Source organism: Phoca vitulina, unplaced genomic scaffold (assembly GCF_004348235.1).
Source record: "Phoca vitulina isolate PV1807 unplaced genomic scaffold, GSC_HSeal_1.0 scaffold9, whole genome shotgun sequence".
Lineage (NCBI taxonomy): Eukaryota > Metazoa > Chordata > Mammalia > Carnivora > Phocidae > Phoca > Phoca vitulina.
In genome coordinates this window covers 8,016,502-8,038,773 of record NW_022589712.1, presented here as the reverse complement: position 1 = coordinate 8,038,773, position 22,272 = coordinate 8,016,502, and the positions used below count along the sequence as shown (strand labels likewise).

The window sequence follows — 22,272 nt, the reverse complement described above, 5'->3', positions numbered from 1 at the left end:
GTCGGCTTAGGGTGGTGGCTTTCATAGGGGAGCCTTGTGAGCGCTCCCAGGTGATCGTGCCCGGCAGCGAAAGCACAGCTGAGATGCTGGTAATCAGGGTCACGCGGATGTTCTTCTTTTTTCCAGAAACTGAGGAAGGTGACCCCTGTGTGTTCCCCTTCATATTCAATGGAAAGAGCTACGAGGAGTGTGTTCTGGAGGGCAGGGCGAGGCTCTGGTGCTCCACCACGGCCAACTACGACAGAGACCGCGAGTGGGGCTTCTGCAGACACTGTACGTAGCGGAGCACGCGTCCGGGCTCGGGCTGCCGCTTCGCCGGCGTCCTCCCCAGGCTGGCTTCGTGCTCAGACCTCTGGGGCTGTCCGAGTTAATTCTGTTGCATGTCGTTTTTCCATGTCACGCTTGTTTTGCATAAAGAGAGGACATCTCAAATGGCTCCATGGGATGTGTTACGTGACTGGGTACATAGACTGAAGTAGGGCAGGGCTGACAGGCCGGTGCCAGGTGGTCAGTGGGGCCCATTCTCTAACTCGGGCGGTGGGTGTCCTCGTGCCGGCGCCGCTGACGGCCGCTCGTGCCTGTGCACAGTCCTGCTGGTCACGGGCCTGCGTCGGCAGGAAGAGCGGTGGGCTCACCCGCCGGCTCTCAGCCGTGCGGCGGGCATGGGGCAGGGCCGGGGCTTCAGGCTGAGCCGGGCCGCTCACGGGCGGCACAAACGGGCGTGAGTGCTCGAGGGACGTGATGAGATACACAAAAAACGATTTAATTCTTATAAATGCTCAGGGAATGAGAGGATATAAAGAAATTCTAAGTGTTAAATTTACAGGGCCTATTATAGTTTTGTTTTGAGGCTTATTATGACAGGACCTTTCTCCTGGTCTGGTGGACAGCATTCACGTTTTTAGGTAATTACAGGTACCTGTTGCTGTTTTTATTTCTTGTCCTCATTCACATGTGACCAAATGTTGAATACCGTCCACGGGGGATTGAGCTAGTGCCGTGGGGTCATTAAGCACAGGAGGAGGCAGACACAGGGCCCTGAGGGGCCTTGGTCTGTTTCGGGTCGGGGGACACGTGAAGGAGACGGCCCAGCTCTGGCGGGGGCGCGGGGGCAGCGGAGCGGGCGGGTGGGGGGAACGTGAGGGGCCGGCGGGGGGCCAGGCTGCCGTCTGAGTTTTCTGCATGCTGCTCCCCAGCAAACAGCCACCGGATGTCTGCAATTATCTTCAAGTGCGACGAGGAGGCCGATATCGGGAGGCCACAGGTCTTCAGTGAAGTTCGTGGCTGTGAGGTGACATTTGAGTGGAAAACAAAAGTTGTCTGCCCTCCAAAGAAGATGGAGTGCAAATTCATCCAGAAGCACAAAACCTACGACTTACGGCTGTTGTCTTCACTCACCGGGTCTTGGTTCTTTGTCCATGAAGGAGTCTCGTGAGTACCTATCACCACGTGCCAGCCGTGTCCTTCTCGGGCCTGATGGTGGTGGGCTCTTGGCGGTCCGCTTCCATGTCCCTGCAGGGCTGGGGCTGCCACGTAAAGCCGGTGCTTGCGGTGGCTTGAGAGCCCCTCACGGTGCCAGACCTGGTGCCCGGGGCTGGGTTTGAAGGCAGAGGTGGACAGAAAGAGAGCCTTTGGAACCAGGAGCCGGCGATCTGCATGCGATAGAATGAGTCTCGATGAGTGTTGTGCTTGTGAGGGGCTTCTGTCTGCTGCTGGGTGTGTGTGTGTGGGGGGGTGCGTTGATTTTCTCAGCTCTTTGGCACCCACCCCGTGGGCTGTGTGGGTCTGAGATTTGTGGCCTGTGGCGGCTGCTCCATGTCTCTGCCAGGGGCCCTCAGACCAGGAAGGCCTCAGCGTGGGGTGGGGGTGTGCACTTGGAGGCCTTCGGTCCTAAGGTCAGCAGCTCGCTGGGATTGGAGCCGCTGCAGGTCCCAACCCAGCAGCCCTCCTAAACCACACCGTCTCAGGGTTCACCCCCACCTGCCTGGGTGCCATGCCCCCTTTTTCAGGAAGCAGCCACTCCCGGGGCCTTTACTGGAAAATCTGTTTTGGTGCTGCATTCTGAGGTGCCGTGGGGCACTTGGGGACCAGCACGGTTCCTGTTTCTGAGAGGGAGGGGCAGAGAGCTGCACCCCAGTGCGCAGGGCAGATTGGCCTTGCACCCTGCTCCTCCACTTCTCTGTATTGTTTCACAGGTACTATATAAATCTCTGCCAGAAAATATATAAAGGGCCTCTCGACTGCTCTGACAGAGCCAGCATTTGCAAAAAGAGTGCATCTGGTGTCGTCCAGGTCTTGGGGCTTGTTCACACACAGAGGCTGGACGTCTTAGGTAAGGCCCTGGGTCCTTGTCGTGCATGCTTACGGTGTTGCATCGCAGTTGGGAAGGTGAGGGCGTCCTCATAGGGCCAGGAGGGTCAGCACTGGCTTGAGCTGAAACCGCCAGATACCATTCCTTATGACTGTTTCTCAAGCATTTTGGTAATTCCTGGAACATTAGAATAAGTACCACTTTGTATTCCCAGAGATGGCAGGTCCTAGCAGGTGTGTGTAGGGGGGTCATCTCTCCTGGGAACGTACTTCTACCCTGAGAGGGTCACAGTGGTTAAGATTCCTCTGAATCCTTGCTCCAGCTCTGGATTGAGTGCCGGAGTCTGCATATTATACGCACCAGCATTTATTCAGGAAAGCTGAACAGTTACACAAGAACTTGGTAAAGATAATTCAGGGGTATGTTTTTGTAATGTCTTAACAATTTAGAAAATACTGAAGCTCTTTTTAATAGTGTTAGTAGAAAATTCATCTTGCAATTGGTTGTTGAGTGAAAGATTCTATCTTTCATTATTTATTTGAGAGAGAGTGAGAGTATGCAAGAGCACGAGCTTGGCAGGGATGGGGAGAGGGAGAAGGAGAAAGAGAATCTTTAGCAGGCTCCATGCCCAGTGCGGAGCCCGACGTGGGGCTCCATCTCACGACTCGGAGATCATGACCTGAACTGAAATCTAGAGTTAGACACTTAACCTACTGAGTCACCAAGGCGCCCCTGTCTTTCATTATTTAAAAGGTAGGTCTTTCTTAGATAGGAATAACTGGGATATGTTCGGAGGAACCAGTAAAGAAAAACACCTTTACCTTGTTGGAGTAGAGTGGGGTCCCCGAGTTGTCCTGATTAAACCACGGGTGACTTGAGTCTGCTTGAGCTCTTGGAAGGGAGACAGGGAATTCCGAGGGACCACTGTCACTGTGGATGAGAGGCGCACCAGATGGTAGCGTCGCCTGGAGTGGCCTCCCAGCCCGCCGTCCACCGCCGTTCCCACACGACTCACGACGAGGGGTGAGGGTGGCTCTCTGCTCTGCAGTCTCATGGTTGTGTACGGATACTGGATCGGCCCTTCCCCCGGCTGCCCACAGCCAGCTGAAAGAGGTTTGCAGGGTGAAGGCCTCACGGAAGGTTCAGCTAGCAGGGTCCCCAACACACCCGGGGCCTTACTCCTCGGCCCCAACAGGACGGCTGTCCAAGGACAGACACCGTGACCCACATGCTCAGGAAGGGCTGCAGCCACGTGGGGTGGAGAGATGGACTGCTGTTCCAGGAAGTCACGTTTATCTACAGCTGTGCTTTCTGCCTGTGCAGTCCTCACAGCTCTGTGGGGGTGGGCTTGGGGTTAGAGTCCATGTCCCAGGTTGGGCAACGAGCTGGGGAAGGTCAAGTGTATTGCCCGGGAGTGGAGGGTGTCTACAGTAAGACCTGTGTTGGTTTGTTTCCCGTGCCCTGGCAGTTTAAGGATTTCTCTTTAAAGCAGTAGAATTCTGTCTTCCAAAATTTTGCATAGGAGCCTGATACGTAATTCATCCGGTACAGCTTTGAATTTGGGCAGGGCTGAGGGCCTGGGCCTTTGGCAGAGCGGTCCCCTACGCCTTGGCCTGTGTCCCGGGAAGAACAGGTGGGAAGCTGGTACCAAGGCCTGTGTCCCCCCTGGCCCCCCGGATCTCGGGGGTGTGAGAGTCGGGGGCTGCAGGGTGGGCGCTGCTCCCGAGGCCCCCGCCCTGTGCCGCTGAGCCAGCATGGGCTTGGGCTCCCCCAGGACGGCTCCGGGCGGCCACACACAGTAGCTGGAAGTGGCAGCAGCGTTGAGCTGGCCGCCACGCTGGCTCCCAAGTGGCCACTGTGAGCAAGTGCTCACCTCTTAGACCCTGCAGGTCAGGGTCTTAGCTGTCTCCTCTCTGTGATATTTTCGGAAGTGGAAAAGTTGGATGCAGAGCCGGGAGACCTGAGAAATCCAGAGTTGTTCTGCTTTTGGTTTTTCTCTGTAGTTTGGAGGTCTAGCTCCTGCCCTGTTACTCCTGGGGTGTTCCGAGCGGGGAGGGGGCGGGGATGTGTTGGGAAAGCACCTAAAATGACCCTGGAATCCTAAAAACTGGAGCAGCTGTGACAGCTGCCGTTGGGCGAGGTTCTCTGTGTGCCCATCGTGCCCGGCTCGTGGCAGACGCTCTGGGCGGTATTCCTCCCGCGCAGGTGAGGGGACAGGCTCAGACGCTCAGCAGCCCCGACTCAGGCAGCTGGTGAGCAGGAGGGGCTGGGATTTGAACCCAGGTCTTCCCCAGCCGTGCAAGGTGTGGTACGGACCCGGAGGCGGTCACCAAGCTTGGCATGCTGAGAACCCAAGACTGAAGACTTAGGAGTCTTGAGAGAGCCGAACATTTGTTCTGTCTTGGCTTTTAACATTCTGACGCCGAAGCTTTTTATAACCACAAATCCATCCTTCGTGTGTTTCAGATGACAAAGTCATCGTAACTTATTCAAAAGGTTATCAGTGTGGGGAGAATAAGACGGCATCTGCCGTCATAGAGTTGACCTGTGCGAAGACCGTGGGCAGACCTTCGTTCATGAGGTGAGAGGGTTGGGGCCTGCACAGGGAGCAGTGGAGAGCAGGGACTGGGGGCTCACCAGCATCTCTCCCCCCAGTTTTCACTTTCAGGTGTGCGGACAGGTGTGCAGGGAGAGGGTGTTTGTGCGGCCACTGAGACTTGGGGCCTGGTGAGGGGGCCGGGCCTGTTAATTGTCCTAGAGTGTGCGGGGCTGCTCCGCACAGGGAGGGATTTCCTGGAAAAGGGGCCGGATACACGGTCACTTGGCTAAAGCGACAATGTCAAGTGATGTTTCACTGGCCTCTGCCTTCGACATCATTGTAGAACCAAAGGGGCAGCGGTTGGTGCCACCCAAGGCCAGCTGTTCAAGCAGCCTGAGACCCCCCCAAGCAGGTGGGGCTGGCACCTGAGGTGCTCTTGGATCACCCTAGAATTTTCTAGGCAACTCTGCATCTAGTGCTAGGAGGAGTTTGGCCAACAGAGGGAGCATACGAGCTGCTGTTTCCCAACCAGTGATTCTTCCAGAAGCTGGGCTGGAATTTCTGGGGAGACCTGGGAATTGTCTGAGGATTTAAATCAATGTAGGAGTCAGAAAAGCTTATAAAATAAAGTTCAAAAATTTGGGAGCAAATTTTTCCAGCTTTTAGATGTTGCACTGTTTTTCTTTTTTTGAAGATTTTATTTATTTATTTGAGAGAGAGAGAGAGAGAGAGAGACGGGGGCTGGGAGAAGCAGACTCCCCACTGAGCAGAGTCTGACACAGGGCTCCATCCCAGGACACCGGGATCATGACCTGAGCCGAAGGCAGATGCTCAACTGACTGAGCCACCCAGGCGCCCCTAGATGTCGCACAGTTTCTTAATTAAAAACAAAACAAGGCAAAACTGTGTTGAACAGTTGCCTGCTTTTTCACATTGCTGATGTGCTAGACCATCACCTTCCCTATTATGCTGTTGAGAAAAGTCAGTAATAGCCATTCCAGCCAGAGCTGCCGGTGCCCACTGTGGGGGTGGCGAGGGCTCGCGCTGGGGGGGCTTCCGTGGGGACCCAGGGCTCGGCCCGCATGGAGCCCTGAAAGCCAGGCTTCCAGGCGCAGGAGGCTCTGTGCGGCCGCGGCCCCGCGCCGCCCCAAGCCCGGCTGGCCGTGACCGCGGTCCTCGCTCGCTCCCTATAGATTCGACATCGACAGCTGCACGTACTACTTCAGCTGGGACTCCCGGGCTGCGTGTGCCGTGAAGCCGCAAGAGGTGCACATGGTGAACGGCACCATCACCAACCCTGTAAACGGCAAGAGCTTCAGCCTCGGAGATATTTATTTTAAGTAAGTGGAACATTTTCCTTTCGAGCACTGAAATGTATTCAAAATGAAACCAGCAATTTAGACCTTTCCCTAGTGGGGCAGGGGGGCTGCAAGATGATAAATAGGCAGTGTGTTTTAGTTACTGTTTCTAGGTGGTTGTCATATTTTGCTTAAACCGAGGGAAAGCATTACTCAGCCATGAAGTTTTAACACCAAAGATGGTGAATTCTCTTGAGTGTAAAAATAAAGTCTCCCCTCCTCCTCCCCTTCCTGATAATCTCGGGGGTCGGCTACCGGACCTCAGGGACCGGCCAGAGCTGCTGGCCGCACCCAGGGCAGGCTGGGGTGGGCCCAGAGCGGGACGCCACTCAGAGTGCAGGCTGGGGACGCAGGAAGACGATGGGGTGGAAGTTGGTGCCCTCGGGCGTCCTCACAGGCTCCCAGGCCGGCAGAGCCGGAGAAGGGCTGTGGCCTGCAGCCCTGCAGTTCCCGGGTGTTTGAGTCTCTCGTAAATGGGTTTCTGGAAGGACTAGAGTCACTGCCATCTTTTCTGTCTCTTCAGGCTGTTCAGTGCCTCTGGGGACATGAGAACAAATGGGGACAAGTACCTGTATGAAATCCAGCTTTCCTCCATCACAAGCTCCAGAAATCCGGCATGCTCGGGGGCCAACATATGCCAGGTTAAACCAAACGACCAACACTTCAGTAGGAAAGTTGGAACTTCTGACAAAACCAAATACTACGTTCAAGGTAATTGCTTTCCATCAGTGTTCCGTGTTCAGCTTCTTCAAAGGAGGGACTTTAGAATTTTCATGAAGAAACCCTTCCGTTGAAATCCCCGATTTGAAAGCAGAAGCCCGGTCTGTCTGTGTCTTGATACGCAGTCGTCAAAATGATTGAACAGTGTGTGTGAGACGAGCATTTCACTGTAGGAGAAAGTCACCTCAGTTCCAGATGAACACCTGAAAACCAAAACTTGGTTTCACCCCGAGGTTGTGCAGTGGGGGTGAAGCAGAAGATAAAGTGTGCGTGTCCAAGAATTGCCTTCGATCTCGTTTTGTCACGTTGGTTCTTTACTTGGCAAGTTCAGATATTTTTACAGAAGAGTAAGACATTTTACATTTGTCAAAAGGTTGAAAAGAAAGGCTAGACACCCTTTAAAAAGTTAAATGTGTTTAAAAACCCAGCCGGCTCTGTTGTAAAAAGGGCTCCTAGAGATTCCCTGAGAGGAGAAGCAGCTGCTCCCCGAGTGGTAGGAGCCCAGACGTCCGTGCGTCCACACGCAGACGCTGAGCGCCAGGTCAGCCTGATTTGCTGTCAGGATTCCACATTATGGAGTAAACTCCTGTGGTTCTCTGTTCTTTTCCAGTAATTCTGAGTTGGATTCACTCGGGTCACATCTGCACGTGCATTTATTTATTTGTCGTTCTTTAAACTCCTTTCAGACCTTTTCACTTTCAGTACTCACCAACGCTAGAAAGTCGGTTTAGTATTAAGACCACTTTTTGCATTTCGTGAGAAAATCAGTTTAAATCTCTTCCCGAGTCTCCACTCATTCCAGAGGGCAAGGGTAGGAAGCCACGGAGCCCCGTCTGGCTGCGATTCGGCTCCCCCATCAGCTCGGGGACGTGCGCCCACATGCCAGCCTGGCGGGCGGTCCATTTGGGTCACGCCTCAGCCAGTTGTGAGTGAGAACTCGTGGGGCCTTCCTGAGTCCAGCCGTGGGGCTTGGGGCTCGGGCTCCCTTTGGTTCGTGAGCGTGGCCGCTTCATGCACTGAACGCCCTAGCCCCGTAGCAGGGGCTGACTGTGACCTTCCAGCCGCCTGCGGACTTTGGAGAGGGCAGCGTCTGCACACGGCTCTGTCACTTCTGACGCCAGCTGCAGGTTTCGGGGAGGTTCTGTCACCACCCTGAGGTTTGATCATTTGTTAGGACTCAGGACTCATTTGCGCTGTTACAGTCACGGTTAAGGATGGAAATTGGCCAAGGGAAAAAAGCACATAGGATGGCGTCCAGAAGGGAGCAGGATGCTTCCATCATCCTCTTCCTGCGGCATGAGGATGGGTTCCATTCCCGGCACCAGTGTGTGGCGATATGCACGGAGTCTCGCCAGCCAGGGGAGCTCACCGAGCCCCCAGCGTCCCGGGCTCCGTGTGGAGGCTTGTTTAGTTGGTTGACTGGCTGGTTGCCCACTGGGTCCATTTCCGTCTACAGATGCGCTGATACCGCGTGGCCAGTCCCTGTTCTGAATCCTACTGTTAGCTGAGGACGGAGCCAGACCTCTTCTGGGGCAAGGCTCAGGACTTCCCTGCTCCCTGACGTGAGGCGGGGGCTCCGTAACGTGTGTCGGGCGGCCTGTGAAAGAGCGTGCATATGGGACCTTGGAAGAAGGCCCTTTACCTATGATTTGAAGTGTGTGCAAACTTTCTACAGACTGTGGAAAGATGAACTCGGCCCTTTATTGAGAAGTTGATGGTAACGCCTGTATTGTGTCTTCCTGTCTGACAGATGGGGATCTAGATGTGGTGTTTGCCTCATCCTCTAAGTGTGGGAAAGATAAGACGAAGTCTGTGTCTTCCACCATCTTCTTCCACTGCGACCCTTTGGTGAAGGACGGGATCCCCGAGTTCAGCCACGAGACTGCCGACTGCCAGTACCTGTTCTCCTGGTACACCTCTGCCGTGTGTCCTCTGGGGTGAGTGCGCCGGCCCGGCCTGGGCCGGAGCTTCCTGTCGGCCGCTTTCTGCTCGGGACGCACACTTCCCAGCTGTACCCCCAACCTGCTCCCTCAGGACTTAGCTCAAGCATGTGTTTGTATGTGTCCTCTGCCCCCAGTGTTGTCTTGGGAACATTCCAGTGTGTCTGAGAGCCAGAGAGGCAAACCCCATGTAGCCGGCATCCGGCTTCAGTGGCTGTCCAAGTCTTGCCCTTCCTGGCCCCCCACGCCCCCTTCACCACCGTCCACCACTCCCAGTGCATCGGCCATCCGCCTGCATGCACGCTCGAGGCCTGAGCGCCCCCACTTTCTTTCCCGGCCTTCCCCAGCCGGCATTTCCCCTCACTGGCTCACCGGAAGTGGCTGCTCTGTCTCATCTTTGTGTTCCAGCACGGTTTTCTGTGTGTTCTAGTGCAGATTATTATGTGGTAAATGTTACTTTAATTTGAACGATGTATTGTGTGTGTTTGAAGGAAAACTTGTTCTACAGATTTTGAAAATCAGCTACAGGCCAGGTTTTCATGGGAAGTCTGCGTTTCTGTGCTGAGGGCTTTCTGGTGAGGGAAGGGCCATCTGGGCCTCCGTGTGGCCTCAGGGAACCTACCTCTTCTTGGGCCCCACAGCCTTCGTCCCTCTGCCTAGGTCATGGCCGTGTTTGGAGGCCCTCATCTAGAACACAGTGTTACATGTTGCTCTCCTCTTGGATTTGCTTTCTTCCTGTTTCATCCACGTCAGGTTCTTATAGGAGCTTCTCGTTCTCTGTGCTGAGACTGAGATCAGGAGGAGAAGTTCTTCCCTTGCAGTTGTTGGCTTTGTGTCCCGGAGAAGGGTGTCTCTGCGGTCCGTAGCAACTGTGCTAGGGACAGTGGGGGGAGTTCCAGATGCCATCTGTCAGATCTTAAATCAGTATTCACTTTTAAAAAGAGTACACTTTGTCCTGTATTTTCCGGGAACATGGATGTCAGGCAAGTCTTAGCAAATTTCTAAATGTGGGTGCTGTATAAACAACACACACGGTGCAATTAAGGACCAGTAACAAGAAATTAACCGAAAAATAGAAACCCATTTGGACACTAAAGCACACTTGAGAATAATTCCTGGCTCACCGGGGAGCCCAGAAGTAGAAACGAGAGCACACTTAGAAGTGAGTGGTGTCGTGCAGCCGACGCCCCCGCTGGTCCCGGCTTTCAGGGCAGGGCGTGCGGGGCTGGCCGATGTGCGCCTCGTGGGGCTGTCCCCGCCCGAGCACACAGTGACTGGGAACGCTGAGCTCCTCCTCCTCATGGTTCCGAACCAGATCGCTTGGTTCCGGCTGAATTTTTTTTTTTTTTTAAGATTTTATTTATTTATTTGACAGAGAGAGACACAGCAAGAGAGGGAACACAAGCAGGGGGAGCTGGAGAAGGAGAAGGGCTTCCCATCGAGCGGGGAGCCTGATGCGGGGCTCGATCCCAGGACCCTGGGACCATGGCCTGAGACCGGCTGAATTTTGATCAGTGTGGTTATCCTTATGTGGTCGGGCCGTCGGCCGCCCTCTGACCCAACTCGAACCGAGTGGTTTTCTGCATCTGCAGCGTCTTCAGCATCCAGTTCACTGTGTGTGGGCCTGTCGCAGTGCCCGCTGTCCTCCCGAGCAGCCCGGGTGGCCCCCGTCACCTTGCTCTCTGCTTTCTCGGGGTGGGGAAGAATCGGCGGGAGTGGGTTCTGTCAGCACAGGCGCGGGGGCCCGGAGGTTCGGAGGTGTCGAGTCATTCCACAAAGGTCTGGCTCTCTGAGCAGAAAGGGAAGTCTGCCCTGGTGCTTCTGGTTTTATATTAGTTGAGTTTACTGTTTCCGTTGAATGGTTAAGGTCCTGGAAATACACCGCTGTTTGCCACATGTGGGTGGGAGTGGTGAAATCTTAGCTGGTTGAAGAGCGGCCGTGTTGGTCACCAGCCCTGCCTCCCAGGACAAGCAGCCTGGACAGACGGTCCGTGTCGCGCCCCGTGGTGACCTGGGGGGGGTGTCCCCCCACCCCCCCCCCCCCGCAGCGCACTGACGCTGCGTCCCAAGACAAGATGCAGTGAGGGAGAAGCCTCCCCCGGGCGGCGGTCACTGTTTGGCCCCAGAGAGGAGAGCTGTGGTCCTGGCAGACCAGTGGGGCCAGCTCGTCCCTCTCGGCCACTTCATAGCTGACGGCCGCCCGGTGGGATGAGCCGGGGCTGAGGCTGCGGTCCCGCGTCGCTGCCTTTCGCCTGGGCGCCGTACTCTTGCCTGACCTCACTGTCCGAGGACTTGGTCCACCGCCATTCTGCACATCCCGGCCTGGGGCCGGCGAGGGTCGCCGCTGTGGTGGCATGTGCCTGAGTGAGGTGGCTTCCTTTCAGGGTGGGCCTCGACGGTGACAGCGCGGGCGAGGACACGCCGGAGCACAGGGGGCTGTCGGAGCGAAGCCAGGCCGTTGGGGCGGTCCTCAGCCTGCTGCTGGTGGCGCTCACCGGCTGTCTGCTGACCCTGCTGCTCTACAAGAAGGAACGGAGGTAAGGGGAGGGAGCCCGCTGGGCCACAAGGATCTGTGCTTGTGCGTGTGTGTGTGTGTGTGTGTGTGTGTGTGTGAGAGAGAGAGAGAGAACGGTATGAATGCGGTCTCCGGGGTTGTGTTCCGTAAATAGCTGTGTTCCTGTGACGAGGTGTCGTGTTGGACCGGCGCCATGGTGCCTGTCCCAGGCGTGTGAGTCAGTTCCTAGGACGTTGGTCTTTGGTTGTGTCCAGAGATGGGCAGAAAATGAACACGTTTTATGAGCAGACGATCAGCTGAGCCCTCTACACTCTCCTCCCCTTGCAAAAGTGAGCATTTACGAGATGCCTGCTGTAGGATGCCATCCTCTGGGCTCGTCCCCACACGTGGCTGTCCCTCCAGGAGATTGCCATGTCATGCATGAGTGAAGCCCCGAGCGCAGGAGCCCTGTGGTGTGGCCGGAGCCGGCGTCCAGAGTCCTGAGTGCGGCCATCCCACCCCAGAGAGGCTGGCACGGGAACGAAGAATCAGGGCAGAAGGGCTGGGTACGAGCTGGTCTTGGGTTAGTTGCTCGGCACACACAATCCCAGTGCAGCCTGGGGTGGCGGGGACGTGTGGCCTTATGGTCACACGGGACAGCGGAAGCACAACTGTTAGGTAACTTGCTCTTGCCTTTGCTAGACCACTGGGGTGGGGGCAGGTTTCAAATCCACTTCTGTCTAATTCCAGAGTGTTCTTTTCACTGAACTGGTTTATCGCCCCTCTGCCATGGGCTTCCCGTGCCCGTGCTGTGCGGGGCTGTGTCGTGGGGGCTGCAGGCGTCTCTCGGTGGGCGCTCGAGCTGTGGGGCTGGGAGGGGCTGGCCAGCTGGGCCCCCGTCCTGCTGGGCCCACCCTGCAGTGACTGTGCTCGCCTTCCAGGGAGATCGTGCTGAGCAGGCTGACCAGCTGCTGCAGGAGAAGCGCGAACGTGTCCTACAAATACTCGAAGGTAATTTCCCGTCCCCCTGCCCCCAATATCTGGCTGTCCGTACGGTGGTGACATCGGTCAGTGATGAGAAAAATGCCGTCGTAGGCAATTTCACGTACGAAAGGGAAAACATCATCCGTTGCTTTTAACCCAAACACACTTTTTGTCCTCTTTTCTTTCAAGTTTTTCTCGTTGTGGTTACAGCTGATTTTCTGAGAACATTTAATACTTGTTGCTTCTACTTTTTTAGTTATTTAAAAAAAATAAAATATAATGAAAATTTTTGTGCATCTGGCATTTGGATGGTTGCTTTCAGATAAATTTCCCTAAAACAGGCCTCATTTGGTTGAAGAGCTACACATTCTCATGACTTGCGGTAGTCCTGCCAAACTGCTTTCTGAAAGGCTTATCTCAGACCTTCACGTCCTTCCTGTGGCTTCTCTTACTGCCTGTCCCCTCCCCCCTAGCCCCCCCAGGGCACCTGGCTTGAGTAGAGGCCTCTTTCCTGCCCTCGGGGACACTGTCTGCCTTGGGGGGTCTCCTCAGGAGCTGACAGTTGCCAGCCCTCCCTTCCTCTCCTGGTGGGGAGCCTGGGAACGTGGTGACTGCAGTGGGCAGGGGAGGGGGTCCCCAACTCCGGGGTAGGTCGTGGAAGGAAGGGCCACAGGGGAGCAGAACCGAGTGGGGCCTCAGATGGGCTCCAGGGTCCTGCTTTGTCCCTGGCAGGTGAACAAGGAGGAGGAGGCAGATGAGAACGAAACGGAGTGGTTGATGGAGGAGATCCAGGTGCCGACCCCAAGGCCCGGGAAGGAAGGACAGGAAAACGGCCACGTTACCACAAAGTCTGTGAAGGCCGAAGCCCTCACCTCCCTGCACGGGGACGAGCAGGACAGTGAGGATGAGGTCCTGACCATCCCGGAGGTGAAGGTGCATTTGGGCAGAGGGACTGGGGCCGCGAGCGTGCCGCACGGGCGCACCCCACAGAGGAGGGGGCTTCGGGAGAGCGCAGACGGCGCCGGGGTGCTGCCGCGAGGGGACCTGGCCTGCAGAGGGAAGCCCAGGCCTGCGCCGCCGAAGACCGTGAGCTCCGGCGGCCTGGCGGCCTTCCACGACGACAGTGACGAGGACCTCTTACACATCTAGTCTCCTGGTGCCTCCAGGAGACGCAGGTCCGGTGTCACCAGGCACCTCCAACCAAATAAGACTTCAGCTCGATGATGCTTCTATCATTTTTGCCTTTAACAAAAACTGTTTCAAAAGGGAAGAGTTTTTGTGATGGGGGAGAGGGTGAGGAGGTCAGGTTTACGGTCCTTGGAACGAGGCTCTGTTCCTGTCGCAGGGGGCGGAGCCGGGGCCCTGGGTTTTGTCCCCAGCCCTCACTTAAAAGCGTGGCAGCCGTGCGCCTCATACTGTGCGCCCGGGCCGGACGCATCTTGGAACCGAGGGCTGTGTATTTGAGAAAAACCCTTGCTGCTTTAGGCCCTGTAGGGTTTTGACCATTATATTTTAGCATTTAATTCTCTCCTCCTATTTATTGACTTTGACAATTACTCAGGTTTGCGAAAAAGGAAAAAAACAAAAACAAAAACAAAAAACACAAAAAACACAAAAAACCCCACAAACAACCCCACAGTCTTTTTCCTGACGGCAGGGTAACATAGTGGTTCATCCCCTGTCCGGAGGAGGAGCTGTTGGTGTGCTAGGAAGGTTCCATATGAGATTTTGAACTGGTCAATAATGTATCCTCTAAGTTAGAATGCTCCATTCTGTCCTTCCTTTTTGCTTCCTGTTTCTGAAGGGAACACGCACGTGCAGGGGTCCCCGAGTGCCTAGGCTTGGGACGGTTCGCCTGTTCTCTGCCTTTAGTCAGTAACGGCTGCAGCTTTTTGCATGACATCCTCAATCCTAGGTGCACAGAGCACATGTATCAGTATTTCTTTCGCCGGCTGGTGAATTCAAACAACCCACCCAAAGATTGATTATTTTTGTGTGTGTGTGAGGATGGAGTTGAGATGTCAGAGAAAATAACTTTTTCCCAGATTTGGGATATAGGTCTCACCTCTTCAGGTTCTCATGATACCACCTTTACTGTGCTTATTTTTTTAAGAAAAAAAGTGTTTATCAACCATTCGACCTATAAGAAGCCTTAATTTGCACAGTGCGTGACTTAACAGAAATTGCATGAAAGCCGACGGGCCAGCACTCGGCCCTAGCGTTGCACTTGGGATTCCCGCGCTGGGAGTGCTGGCTCCGCCTCTCAGTGCTGCAGGACGCGAGGGCAGGACGCTGTCCTTCCCTGGCTGTTGGCACCTTTCTTGAAGTGTTTTTCTCGAATTATAGAATTGTATATAGACTCAGTGGTATTCATGTACTGAAAAGCAAGCTGCCCTTGGTTTGTACTCGGTTTGGCTGGCTAATTTGATTTCAACATGAGTGTATTTTTTAAAATTGATTTCTTTTCTCATTTTTTTTCAATCAAATTTACTGTAATATAAAGTATTCAACAATTTCAATAAAAGATAAATTATTAGTCGGGTGTTACTGCTCTTTCCCCCTCGATGGTGAAAAGTTGCCGAACCCATCGCCAAGTCTGGCTGCCCGTGTGTTCTGTGAAGTTCCTGAAGAGGTCTGTGCTTGGGTTTCGGCAGTGGGTGGATGGCGGGGGTGGGGGGTCCCCGCTAGCCCTTCTGAGCAGCACCGCGGGTGCTCTCTGGACTCATTCCTGCGGGCAGGTTCGAGCACCAGGGCCACCTTGCCTGTGTTCGGCTCCCTCGAGGTCTGCTGTCATCCCTCTTTTCGAGAAAATGGACGTCAGGGTATCCCCGGGTTGTCCAAGTGGCCACCTAGGAGTTCGGATTCTGGTGGCGCCGACGAGCATGCCGGTGAGCTGTCCCCATCTCGCACGGGGGTGGTTCCTCTGTATGCTCATCACTCTGACCCGTAATGAGTTTCCGAGATGTTAACGCCAAAGCGGATGAAGCAGAAAGTGACAGTGTCAACTTAGACCTCTTGGAGTCAGCATCCTTCCTTCCCTTCGTCTCGTTTTTTTCATTATCCAGTTGGAGTGACTTTTTTTTTCTTTTTAAGAATTTTACAATTTCGGGCGCCTGGGTGGCTCAGTCGTTAAGCGTCTGCCTTCGGCTCAGGTCATGATCCCAGGGTCCTGGGATCGAGTCCCGCATCGGGCTCCCTGCTCCTTGGGAGCCTGCTTTTCCCTCTGCCTCTCTCTCTCTCATGAATAAATAAATAAAAAATCTTAAAAAAAAATTTTTTTTACAATGTCTCTTCTGAAACAGACACTCAAGTTTTAGAAAAGTGTATGTTACGACCAAGGTGTCACTGGTCCTAGGGCATCGTGCCCTCCCCCGCTTCCCCCGAAGACACAGGAAGCCCCTCGGTCAGGAGGTCTGGGGGGCCACTTGCGCACACGCCCCGGCCCTCTTGGTGAGCTCGATGGCAGGGGTCTTCGCCTGCGCTCCGGGCTGCCTGCTGAGTGCGCAGCTCATGGCCGGACAGCTGAGGCGGCCAGGTGGCCTGTGTGCTTGAGGGCATTTGCTTGGACTCTTGAGAACCTAGACCATCGCTGCCCTGGGTTCTGAAAGACAGTCACCATCCTTGTCAGTTGTTGCTGTAGGTAGTTTTAGGAAAATATGCCCTGCCCGCAAATAGGAGCCATGGTGTTTCCAGAGAAGGGATCTTACTGGTAAGAGTACAACCCAGATACTCTGTTTCCTTGAACCAACTTTTTTACGCCCTTCTGTTGGAGACTGTCCAAGAGCGGCGGAGAAGTAGAGTAAGGGGGGGATAAGCACAATGTAGGCTAACCTGCGTCAGGGCAATCCATAGTAAAGTAGAATCTGCTCTTACTAGGACACTTAACCAGACGAGCCCTTCAGGAAGGCTGACTGCCGCCTGGGCATTTAAAACAATCTTGTGGGATAATCCAGTCCTTCATGTGAGTGAACTGATGGGCATGGAGGACTTAATTAAGGCTCTTCTTGGGGATCAGGTCACTAGGGGATAGTGAGCATGCTGGGGGCAGGCAGTATGGACGAGGTTAGATTTAAAGAAATCCCCTTCACCAGCTTCTGAAGAGCACCCACGACTCAGGTGCACTCACAGGGCTTGCTTCTCCAGCTGGGCTTCACTGGCTTGGGGTTGGCCTTGCCCTCGAGCTAGCCTTGCTGTGTGGCCGGGGAGCACGGGGCGAGCGAATGATCCTGGCAGAAAGCACCAATGGGGCTGCTGGGGGTGCGGGGCTGGCCACCTGGCCGGGCAGTCCTGTGACACACGTCCAGGCTCGGGTGGGGGCGGCGTTCAGGGCAGATGGAGGAGGTAAGGCTGGAGCGGGCCCAGGACTCGCAGTGTCTCCTGAAAGTCACCGTGAGCCGTGTGCGCTTGCCCCGGAGGCCCCACGGCGAGCCGCGGAAGGGCGGGGTCGGTGGAAGAACGGCCCCCTGGCCACGCACACACTGGGGAGCCTCCCAGCCTGGAAGGGAGTAGTCCTGGCGGGAATATAGAGTTTTCTTAAAGATGGAGGGAAACGGGGCGCCGGGGTGGCTCAGTCCGTTAAGCATCTGCCTTCGGCTCAGGTCATCATCCTGGGGTCCTGGGATGGAGCCCCGCATCGGGCTCCCTGCTCATCAAGGAGTCTGCTTCTCCTTCTGCTCCCCCTGACTAGACAGGCTTTCTTGCCAGGAGACCTCTAGAGTCTTCAAAAGCACAGATGGTTGAAATTACAATAAACGATGTGGCCAGTGAATTTCCAAGAAGGGGTACAGTATGCAGTGCTTTCTAAATGTTTGCCAGTGTCCCCTTGGGGAGGTTGGCCTGTGGCCCGTGCCCTGAGAAAAGCTGTCACCACGGGCCCCAGTTCTGTTGTTTCCTGAGGGTCACAGGGAACGGACTGTGGGTGCCGTCTGATAGATGGGGAGGGCCCAAGAGATGTGTACATGCTTCCTCTCCCTGAGGAAGCCCCTCCTCCCCAGGGCCCCACCCCTGCCATTTGTGCCCCCCCACAACACCTCTCCCCACTTCAGGTCCAATCCCCAAGATGCTGACCGTGGCACTGACCTTGATGAGGCCCTGCACTGGAATGCCCTTCTACTCTCCACGCATGAGTGCTGGCGAGGCGACATTGTTAGGGGTTGAATCGTGTCCCCCCAAGTTCATAAATGAAGTGCTAACCCCTAGCACCTCAGCATGTGACCTTATATTCAGAGAGAGGGTCTTTACAGAAGTCACCAAGTTGAAGTGAGGTCAGGCGGTGGGCCCTAATCCGCTAGGACCAGTGTCCTTACGAAAAGGGAAAATTTGGACAGAGACAGATGTGCGCAGAGAGAAGGCGGCGTTCCACGAGCCAGCGCGACAGGCCTGGAGCACACCCTCCCCTCACGGCCCTGGGAAGGAACCAACCCTGCCCACACCTTGGTTTTGGAGTTGTGGCCTTCGGAACTGTGACATAATACATTCCTGCGATGTAAGCCTCCCAGCCCGCGGGGCTTCGTTACGTAATCCAGGGATCTGAGGGCCGGTCGCGCTCCTAGAGGGGCCAGGCAGCCATCAGACCCAGCAGGAGCCATGGCTGTGCCCGGGGCCTGCATCCAGGCCGCCCCCCTGTGACCTGTGATCGCCTCCGTGCCCGACGGAGGACGAATGAGGGAATGCACAGGTGGTTTTGCGGACTCCTTTGTGGGGACAGGGTGGGTGGGTCACCGAGAGCGAGCGGGTTCTCGCGGGCCAGGCGTGGACCCTGATATCTTGAGGACGTGGGTTCTGGCTCCTGGGACTTGGATACCGGCATCCAGTTGGGAACAGAAGAGCCTGGGGGATCGCCTCGGCTCTAACCCCAGTCTCCCGTCCTGGCTGGTCGTGCCCCCGGGGACCTCTGGCCCCGGCGGTGACGCTGGCGAGCACGCGGCCCTGGGAGCTCTGGAGGCGGGGAGGGTAAGAAGGAATATGCTGTGTGGCTCCCGTTTTATATGTGTGTGGGACAGATGGGGACAAGAAGATTGTCGTGGGCATGGCAGGCACGCCCAGGCCGCTGGGTCAGGATGGTCCCAACACCTGCAGAGGGAAGGTGGAGACAGAAGTCTCCTGCGTCCAGCCCTCTGGCTGAGGCCCGGGGCGCAGCGTCCTGCCGGCCGTCTCCCGCATCAGCGGGTTTGGTGTGGGGGAAGCAGAGTTCTCGGGGGGCCCTGACATCGGGGGGGAGCCTGCAGTGTAAGGACAGCCTGGGTCGCTGAAGAAGGCAACGCCGTCGATGGCGCAGCCCAGCTCCGTGGCTCCCATGCTGACTCCTCATTTCTGGCAGTTTCCAGACTCCTCAGTGCAGTTTAACTATCCCTTAAGGCCCTTAAAAGAAAGCTGCTGCTTTGGAGAAGGTGCTGGGGGTTGAGGGCAGTGAGGAGAGGACATGGTGGTCCCCTCCTGGCGGCACATAGAGGGAACCCGCAAACCCAGGGCCGGTGAGGAGGCCTGCAGCCCGGGACAGCTCTGGGGCCGAGGGCAGCGGGGAGGAGGGGCGCCCACGGGGTCGGGGGTGGGGGGCACGGTGGTCGGTTGCTGTCCTGTGTTGCTTCTCCCAGTTGTAATTCTGATCCCCGAGAGGTCCCCGGCCTCCCCTCCATGCACCTGAACCAGGGACTGGGAGATGAGACAGGGAGTGGCCTGGGCCGAGCACGAGAAAGCGTGCCAGGCCCTTGCCCAGAGCCAGGCGGGTTGCTTTCTCCGCAGAGAAAAGAGCAGTGCACGGCAGGCCTGGCCGGCTGGACTGGCCGCTGGGGAGGTGGGGACGGGGAGGGGCCTTGCTTCGGCCCCAGGATGTGTGGAAAGCAGGCCCTTTGCTCCCTGGCTGCTTCCCAAGCAGAGGAGTCGGTGTGAGGAGAGCCAGCCTGTTTGGGGCCAGCACATTTGTGTTACAAAAAGCCACTCATTTTTCCTCCTGTGCAGGGAAAACCCAGCTCTCCCCTCTCCTGTGTGTCTCCCTTGCTACTCACCCAGAACATTTCACTTCTGGTCACCAGACGTGTGGGATTTTCCCCCACACCCAGCAATTCTTTGGAACACCACCTGGGGGTCCTCTAATTTAACTCAGTTCTGACACTGTCTACTTGGAGATCGCATCAGACCCCCCCAGGTTGAGGGCTCAGTCCCACGAGACTGTCCCCCACTTCAAATGCCAACTGCAGATCGTCGGTCCCCAGGTGACCCATAATTCTGTCTGACTTGGATGCAAATTGGAGTTCTGTGACCTCTTCCCCATTGATTTGCTAGAGTGGCTCACAGGACTCAGGGAAACATACCGTTTACTGAAGGAGCGGATGAAGAGCCAGACGGAGAGGTACGTAGGGCAAGGTCTGGGATGGAGCTTCTGTCGCCGTGGGGCTGGGGTGCGTCCTCCTCCCAGTGTGGATGTGTTCACCAGCCAGGAAGCTCTCCAGATCCCGCACTTTTGGGATTCTTAGAGAGGCTTCATCATGTAGGCTTGATGGACCCACTAGCTCCATTTTCAGCCCTTCTTCCTCCTCAAGAGAATGGGGGTGGGGCTGAAAGTTCCAAGCTTCTAAGCATGGCTTGGTCTATCCCATGACCAGGAGCCATCCAGGAGCCATCCGGAGTCACCTCATTAGAACAAAGGACACTCCTGTCCCCCAGGAAATTAGAAGAGTCCAGAAACACAAGGGCACCCTTAGAACCATGAGCATCACTCTGTCTGCCTCTCATGGGTGCAGGTGGAGGGACCCGCCCTTAACGTCTGTGTCCTCCCAGGGCTGAGATGGGGCGCAGAGAAGGTATTTCTTGTCTGATGGCATTTTGATGTCCTCTCTCAGCAGCTCTAGCCGAGGCTCCTGGGGTCCCACCCTGTGCCCAGATGGCCCCCTTGACCCAGTGTCCCGGGGGTCAGGTTGTTTCACAAGCCAGCAGCTGGGAGCCTGCCCCGGGGATGATCAGGTGATGATGCTGGGTGAAGTCCACGGTGTCTGTGAAGCTGGCCGTCCTCTGTCGGGGTGAGGCGATGGGGAAATGGGCTTGTTCGGGGAGCTTGGCTCCGCCACCACCATGTGCCCAGGCTGAAGGACTGGCTAACCAGAGAACCATGGGCTACTTCCCCGTTCGGCCCACGACGCTGCCGGCAGCAAAGCTCTGCTCGGTTCGGGGCCAGCTGCTGGTGCCTCCTGGTAAAATGCGGGATGTGAGAGTCTCTGCCCGCCCGTTCTGCGGCGGAGGCCGGAGGACCCGACTGCCGGCTCCCAGCTCTGCCTTACAGTGAGGAGTGCAAGGGGGGACCAGGATGAGGCCTGGAGGGGCCCGGCCACCACCGGCTGCCGTCTGTCCCACTCCAAGAGCAGCCGCGGGGCGGGCGTGCAGTCGGCTGGGCTGAGGGACCAGCTGCTTGAGCCTGGCGTCTGCTGCCGAGGCCCTGGCCCCCGAGGTCAGCCCGGCCAGCAGGGTCCCAGAGGGCCACGTGCGGAGCGCCGTTAGCCAGCCGCGGGCCTGGTGAGTGGGGCTGTGCAAAGGCCCCCAGGCCTCTCGAGGCCCTGCTGCTCCAGGAGCCCACGGTATTTCTCCTCGTTTATTGCCGTGTAGCCACATTTCCAGAAAACTAGCTGTGGGAGGCCACACACACTTGTCTCCGGTTTCTGGGGGGCAGGGGGGCGGCCGCAGTGTAGCTGGACCCCCTGCAGTCTAGGGAAAGATCCACTTCTGAGCCCACCTAGTCCCTGCACTGTAGGCCCGAGGGTCTCTGTCAGCCAGGGCGCCCTACGTCCTTGCCACGAAGATGCCCCCCGGGTCGCTTGCTCCAGCAAAGCCAGCAATGGGGAGAGGGAAGCCCAGCAGGGCGGCCGATACGCTGTACGTGATGTAACCACACAAGAGCATGGCCACGTCTGTGGTATTTCATGCGGACAAGCCGGTCTCAGGCCCCGTGCCTACCCCAGCGTGCAAACACCAGGAGGCAGGGTCACCGGGGGCCACCTTCCCATCCCTGCCTGCCACACCCTTCCTGCCTTTCCTCACCTCCAAGGTGCAGAGCAGGCCGAGGGGCCAGTCTGGGGGGCTCCCCTAGTGCCCTCTGCTTGAGCTGTCCCTTTGTGAGTCTATCCCCCCTGAACTGTGGGCCGCGTGCAGGTCGAGGCTGTCCCATCTCTGTGTCCCGGAGCCTGGCACTGCTTGAAACGTAGAGGGACTCGGCAGGTATCTGGTGAGAGAGCAAAACATGTGAGCGCTCCAAAAATGTTCCAAAATGGAACATTTGGCTGAACCAAGGGCAGGTTAATAAATTAAGGGAGGTTGCTCTGGAGTGGAACAAGGTTCGAGTTCAATGACGGTGCGAACTTGGGCCGCTGCCGGTAGCTCCCTAAGCCTCCGCTTTCCCAGCTGTGCAGTGAGGAGCGTGATAGCACCTCCCGCGAAGGCCCCCGCGAGGGCTTCGAGACCACACGCTGGAGCTCTGAACTGGCGGCTGATGGCTTTCGTCACTGGCAGTCACTGGTTGGCCGGGCTGGCAGCGGGGTCTCGAGCGCTCCCTGTGCTCGCTCACTGCTCCCCTGTCCACGGGGCCCGGCCTGCGTCGAACGGCCTCAGCGGCCAACGGGACGCGGAGCTGGTGGCCGCGAGCGAGCGTGAGCCGCCCGATCATACACACTACAGTCGCTGTCTTTGATTTAGCGGGATTATAAACAGTTTGAACAGGTAATCTCTGTGGAAGAGCCCTACGGAGACCAGCGGGGCGTCTAGCCTTCTCCTCTCTCGGAGGGAACTCTGACTCCAGAGAATTCGAACCGCCGCCTGGTTGACTTGCTTCCCCGCCAGGCCATGTGGCCGGTCACCGTCCTGCCTTCACCCTCGCCTGACGCGGGCAGCACGGGGTGAAAGATCGCTTCCAGCTGGCCGGCTTCCAGGTGGAGCATGCTTGG

At 56.5% G+C, this 22,272-nt stretch overlaps 1 protein-coding gene across 1 annotated transcript in view; it reads left to right on the top strand.

Annotated features, from left to right (window-relative positions):
- Window positions 1-15,466, top strand: part of IGF2R (insulin like growth factor 2 receptor) — a 100,527-nt gene extending 85,061 nt beyond the window's left edge. The window contains exons 33-42 of the mRNA XM_032408244.1: window positions 28-273; window positions 1,197-1,431; window positions 2,196-2,332; window positions 4,778-4,892; window positions 6,044-6,190; window positions 6,732-6,919; window positions 8,679-8,865; window positions 11,253-11,405; window positions 12,304-12,373; window positions 13,079-15,466. Coding sequence (XP_032264135.1) covers window positions 28-273; window positions 1,197-1,431; window positions 2,196-2,332; window positions 4,778-4,892; window positions 6,044-6,190; window positions 6,732-6,919; window positions 8,679-8,865; window positions 11,253-11,405; window positions 12,304-12,373; window positions 13,079-13,495 — 1,895 coding nt within the window. The 3' untranslated portion in view covers window positions 13,496-15,466. The remainder of the gene's footprint in view (window positions 1-27; window positions 274-1,196; window positions 1,432-2,195; window positions 2,333-4,777; window positions 4,893-6,043; window positions 6,191-6,731; window positions 6,920-8,678; window positions 8,866-11,252; window positions 11,406-12,303; window positions 12,374-13,078) is intronic.
- The last annotated feature ends 6,806 nt before the right edge of the window (window positions 15,467-22,272 follow it).